Source organism: Vidua chalybeata, chromosome 16 (assembly GCF_026979565.1).
Source record: "Vidua chalybeata isolate OUT-0048 chromosome 16, bVidCha1 merged haplotype, whole genome shotgun sequence".
In the NCBI taxonomy this organism is placed as follows: domain Eukaryota; kingdom Metazoa; phylum Chordata; class Aves; order Passeriformes; family Viduidae; genus Vidua; species Vidua chalybeata.
Window position 1 is genome coordinate 10,882,923 of NC_071545.1, and position 16,788 is coordinate 10,899,710.

The 16,788-nt window shown below is 42.5% G+C and overlaps 1 protein-coding gene across 10 annotated transcripts in view; it reads left to right on the forward strand.

Moving 5' to 3' along the window:
• Positions 1-2,663: 2,663 nt before the first annotated feature.
• SUN1 (Sad1 and UNC84 domain containing 1) overlaps positions 2,664-16,788 on the forward strand; it is a 33,597-nt gene continuing 19,472 nt past the window's right edge. For 4 of the 10 annotated variants that reach the window (XM_053957598.1, XM_053957602.1, XM_053957608.1 and 1 more), the window contains exons 1-2: positions 2,664-2,768; positions 13,341-13,437. In XM_053957598.1, the coding sequence (XP_053813573.1) occupies positions 13,361-13,437 (77 nt within the window). In that variant the 5' untranslated portion in view covers positions 2,664-2,768; positions 13,341-13,360. Of the gene's footprint in view, positions 2,769-6,614; positions 6,710-6,974; positions 7,275-8,635; positions 8,724-13,340; positions 13,438-16,788 lie in introns of those variants that run through there. The other 6 variants (XM_053957599.1, XM_053957601.1, XM_053957600.1 and 3 more) reach the window with 6 other exon arrangements.

Consider the following 16,788-nt stretch of genomic DNA (forward strand, 5'->3'; position numbering starts at 1 on the left):
CTTTGCATTCGTTTTTCAGATACAGGCTTTACAGAAGGAATGTTTAGATTATTTAACAACATAATAATTTAATGTCAGAATTAACTAATATAATACAACAAGGATTCAGTCTTTCAAAAAGCATTTCAACACTTCACAGTCAGGTGTGTGGTGACCAGTTTTTTTAGGGAAAAAAAGCAGCCAAACTTCTCTTTCATAATGCAGCAAAGTGTATAATGTTTTGAATATTCATATTTATGCTGATATAATAGGGACATAAGTGGTACTAAAATAATAGTTTTTATTTTTATTGTATTACATTTCATGACTGAGAGTAAAGGTGAATTTTTAAAATTTTTATACATGGAAATAATCTGTTATTTTGTCATTTAGATGAACAGTATTTATATTTTTGTACTAAATATGTCATTTGCAGTTTTTACATTTATGCCACTGTGCCTTGGAAAGCAAGCAACATTTGTTTGCATATTGCTTTGAAATTAAATTCTGTGACTTTAGGTTAAAGCTTCGTTTCTTTGGGCTTTCTTCAGCAGCTTTGTAGTGTGTAAGTTTTGGTGTCATCTTCTATTCTCAGCTATGTAATAAAAAAAAGGGAGCTCCTAGATGCTTGTGTACACCATTGTGGGGTAGGGTGCTGGGGTTTTTTTTCCACACACAAATCATGGAAAATCAGGATTCTGATGTGGGTATTTAAAATTATCTGTATTACAGACAGAAAGTACTCCTTGGCTTCTAATTCCCAAGTGCCTTGGCTTTGTGTCAAGTCTAAAAACAGACTCAGTGGGGGTTGTTCATGCTCCTTATGCTGTAGGAAGTGCTCGTGTTTGTTTGTCCATCTGACCTAACTTTACCTTTTCAGGCCTGTGACATAGTTGTTAACCAACCCATGATTTGTTTACAGCAATGTCTGCTTGCTTTCCCAAAGAAACATTTGAGACTGATTACACACACAAGACAAGTTTTATTCCTGGCTTAAAGGCAAAGTCAAACTTCTGGCCACTTCTCCACAAAACACTGGCTTGCTTTGAAAATTCTCCAAAAAGGGACAATAATACTAATGATACAGAATAGTTGAGGAGTTTCTTATGGATCCAAAAGCTATTGTGCATTCCTGTAGAATAGGATACTCATTTTAGGTCCTTTGTACTGTCTTTGAAGTTCAGCTTTCTTTTAATGAAAAGCTGAAGTACAGCTGTTCCTGTACTGAGCAGCATTTTAATTGACTATTAACTATTTAACTCACTGTAAGTGGAGGGGCAACTAAAATTCTTACAAGGCAATATATATATAATAAAAATTTCATATAAGGCAATGTGAGTGAAGTAAAAATCCCTAGAAAACATTAAATAGAGTGAAGAGGTTGTGGAGTCTCCAGCCTTGGATATATTCAAAATCTGACTTAATACAGCCCTGAGAAACCTGTTCTGCCTGAGCCTGTTGGGCAGGAGTGGGACTACATACAGCATCTCCCGGGGCCTCTTCCAGCCTGACTATTCTGTGGTTCCATGAAATTGTTTCCTTAGTCTAATCAATTATTAAAAAGCCAATTAAATTAGACTGGAAATAGACTCTATAACTATCCTAGCAGAGATCTTGTTCTCAAAATAGCCTTTCAAAGCACTGCAAAGCAGCAGCTTCCTGCAATACAACCTAAAGTTTCACTTCAGCAGCAAGAACCCAGTTCTCATGGTGAAGTTCCCTTGAAAGTCCCCTAAATAAATCCTACTTAATGATACTACTACAGGCATGATATTTTTAGCTTCTTATGTTGACAAAATTTAGATCCTTTACCACTGATTAACAGCCTCATGATAGCTGCAGTACAAATGTTGGTCAAGTGCTTTTAATTACTCTTGTGATCTAAAGCAGAGATGTTTGCAAACCCAACTTCAAATGTGGGATGAGAGAAAAGAACATTCTTGGTTGACATGGAATCTAGTCAAAGTTTTTCAAGATGTTCTAAAGCTGGCACACAAATAGTAAGATCTGAAGTATTCATCAAGCTTGATATCTTCAGCAGGCTTGGAATTTTTTTTCCTCCATATGTTGAACATTTTGTTATCTTTCGGAGAGGTCCGTTGTGGGATGCCTCACAAAGAAAAATCTCCACATTATCCAACAAACCAGCTTTTTCTTCAGAGCCAGGAGAGCTTGTTAAAATGAATATTCTAATAGTCCTTCTAGAGACATGCTAAACACCAGCTTGATCTTGTTTGTGTCTGTGTGACAAACTGGGGATCTGCCACTATGTCCTTTTATTAGGTCTTCTGGGCATAGGACTTAACAATATGCTAACCTTGCTTATAATTTACCATATTTCAACTTGTATAACCCAAATTTCTTAAATCCTTTTACAAAAATGTACTGTTATTGAGTCTTCTGTGGATGCTTTATGAGTCTGGATTTTAAAGTCATTTTCTTTGAGACTCAGCTTTCATCTTCAATCTTTTACTGGATCAGTAGGAACTCAACTAAAATGTTTTGTGTTTTTTTTCCTGTTTGGCCAGATCAGCTCTTCTATTTTCTAGATTTAGTTAGTGCACGTTACAGAATGTCACTAGCACCATATGCATTACGTCACTTTTAAGCTAGGGCAATTTTGGGGAGCAGAGCTGTTATCTCAAACTCTCAGGCACTTTAGATAAGCAGCCTTTAGCCCTGCCCTTCCTGTGACAAGCAGTTGGGCCTCTGTCTTCGTCCTTGTAAGCCAGAAGACCTGTTGTGGAGGATCCTGGGACTTGGATTCTCAGCAAAACAGAGGTTTTTAGGTAAGTGCATACTTTTGTCTAACTGAATATAGAATCTTTTATATATTTGTTAACTACCTTAAATAGACTGAATTAATTAGATGTTGAGAGGGCACTGACAAATGAGATAACTAAACTTTGAGACAGGGTCTACATCAGAGAGCATTTTAGGAGAGGCTGGTGGTTAGGTGTGTTCCAGATCCATCCACTTCTCATCCGTGTGAGTCCGTCCAGGCAATGTGCAGACTTCCTCAGGAATGCTCTGGCAGATTGCAGACACTCTGCAGGTGTCCAGCCCTGCAGGGTCATGTGAGCCCAGGGGAAGGTGCACTAATGCACCTCTCTGCTTGTGTCAGCAATCTGCTCCCAGACACTGACCTCCAGCTCTAACTGCAAAGTTATTACAGGCTGTAATAACATATCACAGCTCTAATCTAATCTAATCTCTACACAGAGAAATTTAGCTATTAAGGTATAATAAGTTAAAACCAAGAGTAACCAGAAAGAATTAGTATAGTCCATAGTACTCTTTTACTACATACTATTATGATAAAACTATCCAGTTATACTGCAGTATAACCATAATAGGTATTTATGTCATTATGGTAGAAGTTATTCTATTTATTTATTTATTATAAATAAATTATATGATAATAGTTCCATATGGAGAGGTTAGAGTTCTGATGGGCTATTGCAAAGGCTTTATCTTGCTGGGGGGAAGCCCCTTGTCTGCACCACACAAACATACCAGAGCACTGCCCCAAAAATAAAGTAATATCTTGGCTTTGGAAAGCCAACTGCTGGCTTGAGAGCAGCCAAGTTTCTGTTTCATTTGCAGAATCTCTGTTAGGATCCCTGCAAGGGAAGGTGAGCAACTGTTTGCTAGAAGAGTGGATCAGAGCTGGTCCTGCTGGATACATCATGGACTGCTCTGTGTCTCAGGCCTCCATGTGAAGCTCTAACCATGTTTTTAAGAGAGAAAGAAAAATAAAGGAAAAAATCTTCATTATTAGGCATCTGAAGGATCAACAAAAATTACAGTTAACAAGCTTGTGTCCATTTACTGGGATCAATCCCCCAGAGAAGCAGGAGCTGAGCTGAAGCAGCAGATGAGAGCTGTGAGGAGAACGGCTGCTCTGCCGGCCTGCCTTGGGTGTAATCGGCTTTTCTTGTTAATGTCTGAAATCCCCTGTAAGTCAGGACCACGGAGATCTAGTGGCAAAACTGAGCTGAAGTGCTCTGCATCCCCCTTTACCTGACAACCCAATTGCTCTGGATGCAGCACCCATTGCCTTTGGCTGAGGGGTGTGGGGAAAGGGCCCTGCTGAGCTTAACCATAAAGGGATGCAGGTGGTGAGAAACCTTTTCTTTAATGAGCAGGAAATCAGATTTACAGATATTTTAGGTGATTTTCATACTACTACATATATATGATGATCTGCCCAGCAATGGACACAAAGGTCACCAGTCCCATCCTGTGCAGCAGTATGCCATGCCCAGTACCACCAGTCAGAAACACCTGACTGCACTGGTTTCTGCCACATTCAGTTTGTACCTTTGATCACTGTGGGGATTTGCCCCTTTTGACAGTGAGGACCAGAATGTGGAGCACAACAGGTTTGCTAGGTGTGACTGCAAGAGAGCACTGGGAATGGGAATCATGTGGGAAGGGAGCAATAATGTGGGGGAAGGGAAGGGAAGGGAAGGGAAGGGAAGGGAAGGGAAGGGAAGGGAAGGGAAGGGAAGGGAAGGGAAGGGAAGGGAAGGGAAGGGAAGGGAAGGGAAGGGAAGGGAAGGGAAGGGAAGGGAAGGGAAGGGAAGGGAAGGGAAGGGAAGGGAAGGGAAGGGAAGGGAAGGGAAGGGAAGGGAAGAACTAGAGAAATGTGGTCCTTGGATTGGTTTGGCCCTGTATTGCAGTTTCCCCATACCTGGTGTCAGTTAAGAAGGTTTTTTTTTTTCTCTAAATTCTTAAGTGCCCTCTACAATGTTAAAAATGGAATGTTGTTAAAGTAGTCAATTTTTATTCTTACTGACCATTTTTCTCTATACACTTCAGCTTAACCAATAAAATTGTCAGCCCACTTTACATTCAGAATTTTTTTGAGGCTGAGAAACCTTGAAGGAATTTTTGTTTGCCTCAGAGCAGTTTTTTTTTGAAATGTGGGAAAAGTAACTCCCTCTACACACCAGCTTGTTTTAACAAAACCAGGACATCTGACCAAGTTCCCCTTAAATCTTGGAAAATTAAAAAAAGCTCTATTGCCTCTCATAGCTGAGGAGTGGAAAGAAAACTGAGCTTCAGCCATCACCCTCCAGCCAGCCTCTTGGCCTGGTTGTGATGGGAAAACAACTGCTCAGGACAAGTCAGAGCAGCCCGGGAAGCTGGAGCAGCACCCTGGGAGAACGACATGCCTTGTCCTGCCAGGGCTGAGTGCTGCCTGCCCTGCCTGGGCTCCCGGGGAACAGGGTGGGAAACATCCCTGAGAGGGCCTGGCCTCACAGCACCAAGGAATTTCAAGGAGATTTAAACTAAGAGGTGATTTTGCCCTGAGTATCTTAAGCTTTTAAATATTATCTACTCTTAAGACAGGAAAACAGGTGTGGAGTGAGTACAGAAAGAGAAGGAGTGGCCAGAAAACTGATTCTGCAAAATACTCAGCCATATGCAGGGAGGAGGAGTCTGGTGCAGGGCTACACATCTGACCAAACCAGACACTGGCTTCCAAGTGTTACTGGGGTCAGCTCAATTTTGGCTGCAGCATCTTAAAACTGTCATGTAGCTGGAGCAAAGCACTTTGAAAAGAAACAGGAATTGCCCAAAATCAGTGCTACATCAATATCAGCTAATACCTTAAGTGAATGTGTTTATCTTGCATTTTCTGTTTCTTAAGGATTAGCTACCTTCTCTCATTTTGTATCCAAACATAAATATGTAATTATTTGATAATTACATATTTCTTAGCCAGTCTTTCACAGCAAGCTGAGTCATTTCTCTTGCACACACAAGTAAATAACAACTTATGGCCTGGTTAGCCTTTCCCAAGTGACAAATTCCGTATTCTGTTCACTGACATTGCACCATCCCTGCCGACAGCTGGGCCCACAAGAGAACTGTGGACTCGAGGGAGGTAGGCTAAAGGCTTAAAAAAAGTCACTCAGGCACAGGCTCCACATGGAATGTATTTGTATACGTTCTCAGAGTGTTTGAACAATGGGGCTTGTTTCTTCTCTGCCAAGAGCCAGTCAGTCCCATTCCTGGAAGTGTTCAAGGCCAGGCTGGACAGGGCTTGGAGGAACCTGGTGTAGTGGGAGGTGTCCCTGCTCATTGCAGGGGAGTTGTAACTAGATAGGCTTAAAGGTCAGTTCCAAGCCAAACCATTCTCTGATTTCTTTTCCGTGTGGCTGTCCGGAGGTTTCTGTGGCCCGATGATTTGGTTGGGCACCCCACGGAGCCGAAGCGCATCAGTCCCACCGAGCGGCTGGCTGGGCTGTGCCAGAGCCAAAGTCTTAGCGGAGGAGGGCGAATCAAAGGGAAGGAAAATCCCAAAAAGGCCGGGTAGGAAGGAAACAGAGGAAACACTGGGAGAGAAAGTCAGCGAGTCAAGCAATAGAGTGAAAATCTGAGTTAACTCTCCTCGCCTCTCCACTGCTCGCTCCAGAGGCTCCCACAGCTCCATTTTGCGGAGGGGGAAGGCGAGGCAGGAGGCGGCCGGGCCGCGGCCGCTGGCGGGGGCAGCCCCGGAGCGGGGCCCGAGCAGGAGGAGGCGGAGGCGGAGCAGGAGCCCCGTGCCCGTGTGTGAGGGGCCGCGCGGGGCGGGCGCTGAGGGGGCGCTGCCGGCACGCGCCGCGCGGGCGGGGCGGGGGCTCCCGGCGGCCTCGGCAAAGCGGGCGGGGCCCGGGCAATCTCAGCCGCCGCCGCCGCCGCCGCCGGCTCTGCCTTTCCCTCGCTGCACCGGCACCAGGTAACCCCCGCCGCGGCTCTCCCCGTCGCGCAGGGCCGGGCCGCGCTCCCCCGGCCGCCCCCGGAGCGCGGGGCTGGAGGCGGCGGGGCTCAGCCCGCCCCGGCCGTTGCCAACCGCCCCCGTCCGCGCTCACCCGTCCCCCGCCCGCCCCCGCCCCGGCCCGCCCGCCGCCGCTTCCCGCCGGGCCGGGGCCGCGTGTGGCGGCCGCCCGCCCGCGTGGGAGCCCCCGGGGCGCGGTGTCTCGGGTCTGCGGCCTCCCCCGAGCGGGGGATCGGCGTCCCTGGCTCGGGCAGCGGCGCAGGGGAGGCAGCGGGGCGTGAGGCGCTGCGGGCTGGAGTCGTGGGGCAGGCGGTGCCCCCTGGTTAGCCCGGAGTTCTGTCTGTCGGCTCTGTTCGCTGGGAGGAGAGAGAAACCTCAGCTGCCACGGTCCCTCTGGGCCTGGCACCTGGAGGGCTTCCTTGTCAGAAGAAGCTGTAACCTGCAGCTTTCTGCCCTGATTGTGAAAGAGCTGATAAGTGCGCGGTGGTTCCGGCGCTCGCCGCAGCTGCCGAGCCTTGGTGCAAAGGTAATGTGCTGTGATGGGTGTTGTGCTCTGGGTAGCACAGGTAGACAGACCTGTCCTCGCTGTCCCCCAGCTGTCACCTCGGCAGCTGCTTCTGTGGGGAAAGTGTTGTTTAACAGCCCGGTTTACTGTAGAAGAGTTTGGTATCGCTCGTCGAGTGAGTGACTGCTCGTGTTTTTACAGCAAAATGTGCTGTAAAAATTTCAGTGCTGTGCTCCTTTTGTGGTGATAGTGCTGAGTTCCTCGTGCCATGTTCACGTCTGGCTGCCCTTCAGTGACCACAGGGGTAGAAGTGTCAGGAGCACTGGAGACAGCACCTGTTTTCTGACAGTTCCACTAAGTTTTATATCTGCTGGGAAGAAAAAGTATTTGGTTTGCCTTATTTTACATTCCTTATTTTACGTTGCCTTATTTATACTATGTTAAAATAAAACACATTTTTAAAATATATTGTTTGTAATATGTTATAGGGAATGAAAATATTAGCCAGTAAATTCCGGGTTTCTGCAGCATTTGCAGAATCACCATCTGGTTTTCAGTTTAATATTACGCAAAAAGGAAGTTCAGTATTTGTTTTTGTTTTTTTTTTTTTAATGTTTCTGTTTCCTTGCTTTGCAACTGACTATTCCAGGCAAATGCTTCTGTTGAATTTCCCAGTGAATGCTAATGTCGGATTCTTGCTTTTACATATGGGGGTGAATTACTAGTTGCTGATTTTCTTACTAATGTTGTGGAAGTGAGTTGCAGGGTGTTTTTCGTCGTGAGCTGGACAGAGGGTTTTATTGACAAGCTTAGCTTTTATTGACAAGCTTTTTGCATTGATCTATTAGTAAATGTGGTGGTGTATAGATATCCTTAAATTGCGGTGCTTGACTGGCTTGTAATTTGGTGCTTATAAGGCGTGGACGTTTAGGCATTCCGGTGTCGCTTATAAAGAGTAAGATGTGGAGGTTTAATTTGATCGCTAATACTGGGGGTGTTTTATCGGGCAGGAGGAGCGTGACGGGCGAGGTGGAACACGCCTTTTGTTGTGCGCCGGCGGGCTGGGGAGCGGAGCCGCAGGGGTTAAGGCGGCGGGCTCGGCCGTGCCGCCGCCTCCAGTGAATTCAAACTCGGCGAGTGACGGGCGGCGCGGGGGCCGGGCCGGCGGGCGCTGCGGGCTTTGTTGGGGCCGGGAGCCATTTTGGCTCGATGGCACGGCGTGTGCCGCCCGCCGGCCGGCGCGCCCTGAGCCCGGGCCGCGGCGGATGGCGGAGCTCGGGCTGCGGGGCGCAGGGCCCGGCCAGGCCCCGAGCGGCGTGTGCGACACGGCCCGAGCGGGCCGGGCTCCGAGGTGATGCGCTGGCAGCGGGGCCCCGTGTGTAAACAATGAACGGGCACGCTGGTGGCTTCACCGCGGCTGAATGTGTGCCTGGTTCTTGTCAGCCTCCCCTTTAAAAAGCGTTTCGAGAGGTACAGAATGTGAATGTGCGGTGTTGCTGCTTTGTGATGAAGCTGGGTTTTGTTGTTAGTGCTGTAGTTTGACACATGTGTTTGGGGATCTGTGCCATAATGCTCGATGGTAACATCTAGTGTAAAATATTGGTTTTATTACTTGTGGGTTTTTTGTTTGTTTGCTCTTTGGTTGCTCTTTTAAAGGAATAATAATGTGTTTTATGAATGTGTGTTTTAATGTTGATTTAGCTTGGAGCTCTTTGCTCTTCAGCCTGTTTAAACCAGTAATTAACTTGCTATGGTGAAACATCCTTTGTGGAGTATATATACTTAGGAATTCGCATTCTTTAACTAAAAACAGTGATTTTACTGGTTATTCTGAATAATAGAACAAAATAAAAATTGAAATTACAAGTAAAAAATGGCTTGCTCTCAGAAATTGATGGAGTTTGCATGTTCCAGATTAATTGTTATTAATAGTTTGCCTAAATCTGTTTAGCATTTGTGGCATCAAAGGTGTTAAGTCATAGTGACTTAAACATACTTGGCTTTAAAATGTGAGGATAGTAAAGGTTCTATTTGAAGCAGTACTACCAATATTTAAGACTTTATTGTATCATTTTTTATCCCTTGTAACATAAAAAATAAGACATGCTGTCTTGGGAATTTTCTCATTGTCTGACAAACTTTGGTGAATATTTCTACTCTGCCAGGGTGCCTTTTGTGAAATGGCAATTTGCCACTTCCTTTGTTACAAAGGGTTTTACGAGGAACTGCCTGGACAGTATGTTTGTAAAAGTCTGTGTACCCCAAAAGCCATCAGTGAGGGTTTGTGTCTGTCCCTGTGAGGTGTTTGTAGTGCATGGTCAGTGTTTGGTGCTGCTCCCTCTGCCTTGTGATGCTTCTGTGTGAAAAGGCCACTCGTGGAGCATTTCATCATCTTCCCTGGAAGCCAGGAAGCTTGCTGCCATGGTGCTAGGATTTTGTTGAGGCTGGCTGATTGTGAAAGTGGCTGTCAGATAGACAGACTTCTATTTCTGAGCTAGTGGTGCAGCCTCATGTCACTCAGAAGCTTCAAAGTCCTTTGGAGACAGCCAAGGGCCTTGTGTGCAGGTAAATTCTGCTGCACTGATTACAGGAGTTCCTGAGCTTCCTTGTGTTCTGACAGAGTCACAATCTGTCTTCTCCTGCCCTTCTGCTGTGCTGATTTATTGTAACACAGATTTAGTTTAATTGCAAGGGAGAGATAATGCTTAGGATGACTGTTGTATCTGCTTCCCAAAAAAAAGGCAAATAAGCCAGCTGTCTCCTCTGCAGGAACATGGAAGCTGAGGCCCACGGAGCATCCGCTTGCATTCCAGTGGAGTTGTGTGCTTCCCTTTAATTCACTGTGGGCTGTCTTATCAAAGTGTTCTTATTACTTTTTTACAGCTTTTTTACAGCTACATGCTTGGTTCTTGCACTATACATACCTTAGTATTAGAAATAGATGTTTATGGACTTCTACAAAAGGGAGAAAGGCTATTTTGGAGTTTGGACCTGGTAATCTTGCAACAAAGCTGAGAATAAAAGTCTACATGGAACTGAGTCCAGACAGATCTGTGGTACCTAAAGCAGAAAGGTGTTGGGCACCCAGAAGTGTTCAAACTGGAACTATGTACAGTGCCTACCTCTCAGGTTCTCTGCCAAGTTTTGTGATTAAAATTTTCAAAATATTTTATTAGCGTGTCTCTTTCTGTTCCAGTTGTGTATGAAAGTTTCATAAGCAAGAAGAATGATAATATGCAAAAGGTGGGGTGCTGTTAAACATGAGTGAACAAATTAGAATGAGTCAACGTCCTCTGCCTACCCTGTCTGTTTTGTAATACAGATGTAGAATATTTCTAAATAAATTGGGTTGATCATTTGTTTTGAAGATGTGGATAACCAAGATTAAGCTGTTGAACTAAAAGTCAGGCTTGAAAAAAAATCCAGTTTCATAGTAAATTCTAGATGCCCGTTTTTGCAAATGTTGGTGGTCATCTCTGAAAATGACTTTCAAATTCTTTTTAAGTCAGTTAAGCCTGTTTTGTTGCTTTGAAAAATTGAGTAGAGGTTTCTCCTCTCGAGTCAGAATTAATTTTAGAGCATCAGACAAGCAGTGAATCAAACCAAACCCCTAAATCTTCTAAGAGTGATTTCTAAGTGTGGTGTTTAGATGGCAAACCTAATACCTTCACTGGAGAGCTCGGTGCTATGAAACCCAGCTATTAATAGACCTACGCCTAAGTACCTTTGAGGCTTTGCAGTTAGCACTGCCTTTGTCAAGCACATATTTTATCTATAATAACTTAATGATACAATTAAAACCTTATCAAATAAGAAATACTATTTATGTTCTAGCATTTGATTTATTCAGAAATGAAGTAAAGAGAGAACTGGTGGTGAAGGGGAAAAGAACAGGGAAGAAACGGAGCCAATATGTTGTTTTTCAAACTCGGCCGTTGCCCTGCCCATATGGGCAGTGCAGACAGGGAGGAGCTGGGGAGCTACTCAGAGCTCACTGGCATAGCTGAGCTTTCCATGTGGGAAAATATTGCTGGGTGTCAGAAGGATTAGCTACCGAGTTGCCAGTTAAAAAATAGGTTTTATGATGAAATTATGTGTGCTAAGCACACGCATCGGTTCCAGCGGAAACTGAACGAGGTTTTTCTACCTTGGGGGTTAAAATCTTTATTGGCATGAACTAATTCAGACAGATCAACCTTAATCATAGTTTTCAGCTTCAGTAGGCATATGTCTGGGAAACCTGTTTTGCTATTCTTTAATACAAGTGCTCTCTGATGTTATCAGCATCCCTCATCTTGAAATTCACAATCTTTCCACTTTCGTTCCTGGCGAGCCATTGCTCTCTGGTCCCCATTTCCTATGTGCTAAATTGAGCTCCTGTTTGTTGATAAAGTAAGGCAGCAGTTGTTACATATTCCAACAGAATTTGCTGCTCATTCTAGCAAAAGAATGAGACTGCTTTGCTAATACTTCCGCACTACTGATTTAAGCTTCCTGTAAACAAACAATAAATTTATGTACAAGTTAGTGAAAACATTATGGCTCTGGGGCAAATGAAGTGAACATGGAGGATCACTTAATGGAAATGTGTTCTCTGTAATACAAAAACTAAGTAAATAGCGAGAGACCTTATTTTTCATTAACTGCACTTTGCATGGGACGTGCTTGGATTCAGGAAGCTACGATGCTTAGGCCCAGAAGTTTTAATATTTTTAAGTCTTCAGTAGTAATGGAAATACTCTCCTGCCTTACTGACCTCAGGATTTGGAGGCTACAGGTAGACTGACTAAGAGCATTTTAATGTTACATGTACAGATTTCTTTTGAGCTGCTTTTGCCTGTACCTGCTTTTGGTCCCCATTTCTTATGCATATGTAGCTATACAAAATGAAAACTCTTATTTCAGCGTAGGAAAGTGCATCTCCAAAATGAGATGCTTGTTGATGTTATGATTATGAAAATTAGCTGGGGATATTTTTATCCTGGTTCAGATATGTCATCACAGATGTGTGGAATATCTTTTACTGCTGTTGAAACAGGAGCCATAGATAATCTGCAAGTAGCCAGTATTCTGCCTTGCTAACCGTGCAAATCCAGAATAGCCAAATCCCTGTTTGTTAACTACAAATAAGCTATCATCCAAGAATCTTTTCTGCAAAATTAAAAATTTTCTTTGGCTCATAAAACTGAGGAGGGCTGAAGGTTTTTTGCAAATACTTTGAAATTGAAATCAAATTGTTCATAGTACCACTCGTAGTCACCCATGCAGCTCTGCAAGCTTGTTGATATGACAACATCAGTTTTTATTTTCTTCCGAAAGCTATAATACCTTTCAAAGACTCCATGGAAAGTTTTACAAATGTTGCTTGGGTGGTTTTGGTTCGGTAGTTTTGGCTTTGGGTTTGTTGTTTTTTTTTGGAAGTGGATGGCACTCTGGAAAATGTGCCTAATTCTACCCTATGAGTCACTTCGCAGTTGGCTCTTTTGCTAGGGTGTGTATTCAGTGGTTTTAATGACAGGAATAAATTATGTGAAATGAAAGATACTCCCTCACTGCTTAGTGGATGGTATTCAAAAGTAAAATGATTTGGCTATATGTAAAAACTTTTTCAAGTTTCATCTGCATTATCCTTAGTTGGTGCACAGAGCAGCATGTGCTTTGCTCAGAGGGCACGCAGAGCAAAATACGTTTTGAAGAGATCTCTGAAGCATTGCAGCGTGGTTCTTTAGATTTCTGTACTTAGCTTCTTTAGGGGATACCAGCATAACGTAATTCCTGTGGAAGTGTTGTAATTTGGTTGTGATAAGAGTTTGGCTCGTAACTGTCGTGTTCCAGAGAACTTGGAAACAGCTGAAAGTAGGGTATCGTAGAGAAGGTCACAGCCAGAAATACCCTGAGCTTCCTGTAGTAATGATAAGGGATACCTGGCACTAGCAGCAGTACTACTCCACTACTGAGAGCTCCATGTTTCTGGTAATAGCTCTTCTATTTCAATGCTTAATAACACAGGCTGAACAGTGCAAGGGCTCCTAGATTGACTTTATATAATTTTAAGTCATTGCATTACTTTATTTTCACCTTTTACAGTATGATTTGAAACTGTCAACATGGACTTTTCACGTCTACACACGTACACCCCTCCCCAATGTCTGCCAGAGAACACTGGCTATACATATGCACTCAGGTGAGAACCCTTTTCTTCTTGTAGACAAACTGTCTGTTCTCTGAATGTTGCTAATCTGGAGAGTTGAGCTTTCATGGTAAGTAGCTGACTTCTTTGAAGAAGTGGGCTTTTTCTAGTCTGGTTTGAAAACAAGTGCTGTGTCCTAACTGGAAGAAAGAAAATGTTGAACTAACAGGACAATGACTAAGATAATGACTCAGTGTTTATTAGTTGCTATGAATAACTTGTGTCCGCCTAGTTACAACCACTGTTAGATTTCTATAAATATGTCCTCAAAATTCTTCGATGTTTTGTGTCTTGTAACTTCGGTGTGTGCTTTCTTTTGTGACTTGGGACCACTTTCGCTTTAAAACACTGATTTTTACACACTCATTGCCGCTTGTGTGGGACTTGGCTGGAAGTAAAATATTGATTACTTCTTTTAGCAGAGCTGCTTGTTTGGTGAATGTAAAATCTGTTCTAATGAATTTGCTTTTCCTTGCATCTTTTTTGTATCTGCTAATGATCTTGCTTTTTTCTTGTATCTTTGTTTTGCTTAAATCACTTCAGTTTTCTGGAAACTAACTGTAGTATTTGGTAGTTTTTGTAGTATGTATTCAGAATAAGTGTTGTGATGCCTATTTTGAGTTTTTTACTATTAATATAACAGATTGTTGCTGTTCTAATCTATTGAGCTTTTCCTGCTGTTGAGTTGAGATATATACTTGCTTCAAAATATATTAGTGATCTGAGTTATTGGTTTAGCTGATTTTAAGTTTAAAAAATTATTGTTTATTAGGATGCAGTATGAGATTTGCTTTTCTATTCCCTCTGTACGTCATTATTATGTGTTGTTATTAAAATCCATTATAGAGAGAGGAGAATACTTGGCTGCTTGCCAATGCAACAGAAGTTGGCAAAACTGTAGCATTAAGAGATTACTGAGTTAATTCTCTTCTTTTGTGTGCTCCAAAACTGTACATTTCCATTTTCTGTTGGGGATCATGGCTTTTTTTTTTTTTTTTTTTTTAAGCTATAGCCTAATGTCAGTAGTGTTGCAAAATGTGACATGTTTTGTGTTGCATCAATTCAATTGCAATTTTTCTTGAATTTTATGAAAAACTATTGATAAAATGTTAGTTATATACAAGTAAGTTTCCTAATTTCAAGAAAAGCATGCTGGGTAATGAAAGGTGATCAGCAGCAGTTTCAATTCTGTATTACCAAGTGAGTTTAGTTACCTTTGTGTTGCAAATGTACCTTAGAGATTGGGTGAAATATTGTAACTCCTGACAGGTTAAACTCCTGTGGTATTCTTGTCCAAAATTCTCATCCAGTGGAAGAGTGGGCAAGTAGAAAGGAAGATGCAGAATGATAAATCCTGTTGGATATCTGGAGGATATTTAATCATAACTTTGGTGGGGGTTATTTAGGGGACAACAGAGTGTTTGTCTTGCTGCAGTGAAGACTGTTTTGCAAAACTGAGAAGTTGTGAAGGGGTTATATGTCCTGAAACTTTCCAGCTTGCCATTTCACTATGTTAAACTCTTATGCAGAGGTATTTAGAAATGGGTAGAGCTGGGTAAGATTAAGTTTAATAACTGAATTAATGAAGGCCAGAATAGTTAAACTAGGTTGATATTAATTCATTGTAATTCTTCCTTATGTAGAAAACAAGGATTGGCAAGCTCTTTCTTTAAAATTGTGTGAAGCCCCAAGTGTTAAAATAATGGGGGCAAACTACTTGGTACACTGATGTGACACTGCTTTCAGGGTGTCAGGAGAGTAAACCACAGTCTTTTGTGCAGACTCTTGCTGTGCCACTGCTTGCTATATGTGTGCAGAATGGCATCTATTATTGTAGCTCTTCCTGCTCTGGGTCAAACCATGTTTGAAGACTCTGAGGAAATTGCTAATCAGAAATATTTTCATGTTGAAATTTGTTCCTTCTTACCCCTCACCTGTATTTGTTTTGCTTATATTCTAATCTGGTTTATTCTGCCTTTGACAATTCAATCTTTACAGAATCTTTTCTTTAAAGAAATTGGCTTGAGATGTAGCCCTGCAGAAAGCAGTACAGTGAAGTTTGATACCACAAAGCTATTAATAGAGTTGGCTATGATTTATTAATAGAACTTATATTAATACTTACTGGAATCACTGTGTGTTCATAGCTGTAGTGCTTCTACTTTGTGCTTCTACTCCTCCAGCCCAAATGAGAAAAACATTTAACTGATATACCTAAATAATCTTTATCCTCCTCCAAATGCAAGTCAAACTTGTGAATCTCACCCACCTGTCAACACACAGTTTACACCCCACTCTTATGACTGATCTTTCTTTTTAGTCACCATCATCTTTTGAATTGTGTTGTCAGTTTGGGTGCCTTTAACACTTCTTCACAAATATGGGTTAAATCGATAAAAATTTAGTTTGATTTTATTTTTCTGTGCCAGAGCATTCAATTGGGATGTAATTTTCTGCACAGTAATTGAATAAAATCCTTTGAGGTTTTAAAGTATGTTCTGGAACTGACTGAAGAAATAACTAAACATTTCAAGGTAGTGTCCTTGGACACTTAATGTAAGTAATGCCCCTGGTTAGAAAGCCGGTGAATGTTTTTGTGTTGACTATATGTCTGTCCTTGTTAGAAGATGTCTGTTCAGTTGTAGTTCTCTAGGGGTTTGCATGTGCCTGCAATGCACATCTATCCTGAATAGTCAAGAACATCACTGCCCATTTCATTCCAAGGAGTATTTATAAACAAATGACACTTAAGGTCCTTCAGACAAGCTATAGGCATGCTAAAATTGGCAGACCTCATTGTCATTCCACTTACTTGAAAAATAATCTGCTGAAGTCTAGGACATTCTTATTCTCTAGAAGCTCATATGAAGGAAGTATCAAGAAGCTGGAAATGTAAGACTAGCTACAGTCACCAGCTCTGCCAGCAGCCATGGGAGCTGTTTGCTGGGGGATGGAACCAGAGTCCTCACTGTTTGCAGAGGTCATCCAGGAGTGTAGGCTAATTGCATCCCACCTTTAGGTGTTTCTTGGTTAGCTGTACGTATTGCATAGGAGGACATCAATGTACAGGTTTCTTTCTGGCCCTTGAAAGGAAAGGCAGTGTTTTTTTTATTTACTGTAGTCTTTTCTGTAGAAGAAAAAAGGCTGCATTCCAAAGCATGGGAAGTGAGATGGCAAGTTAGGAGACTTTTAGGTATTGTCCTGCTGCCAGAGGACAGATAATGTGAAGAGAATTGTTACCCTGCGTGAGAGACAAGCCCCTTTTGTTAAAGAGGAAAAGATTCCATGATGATTTGTTGGGGTTTTTTTAGATAGTAGAGCTCAAATTCAAACTATTTATTCAAC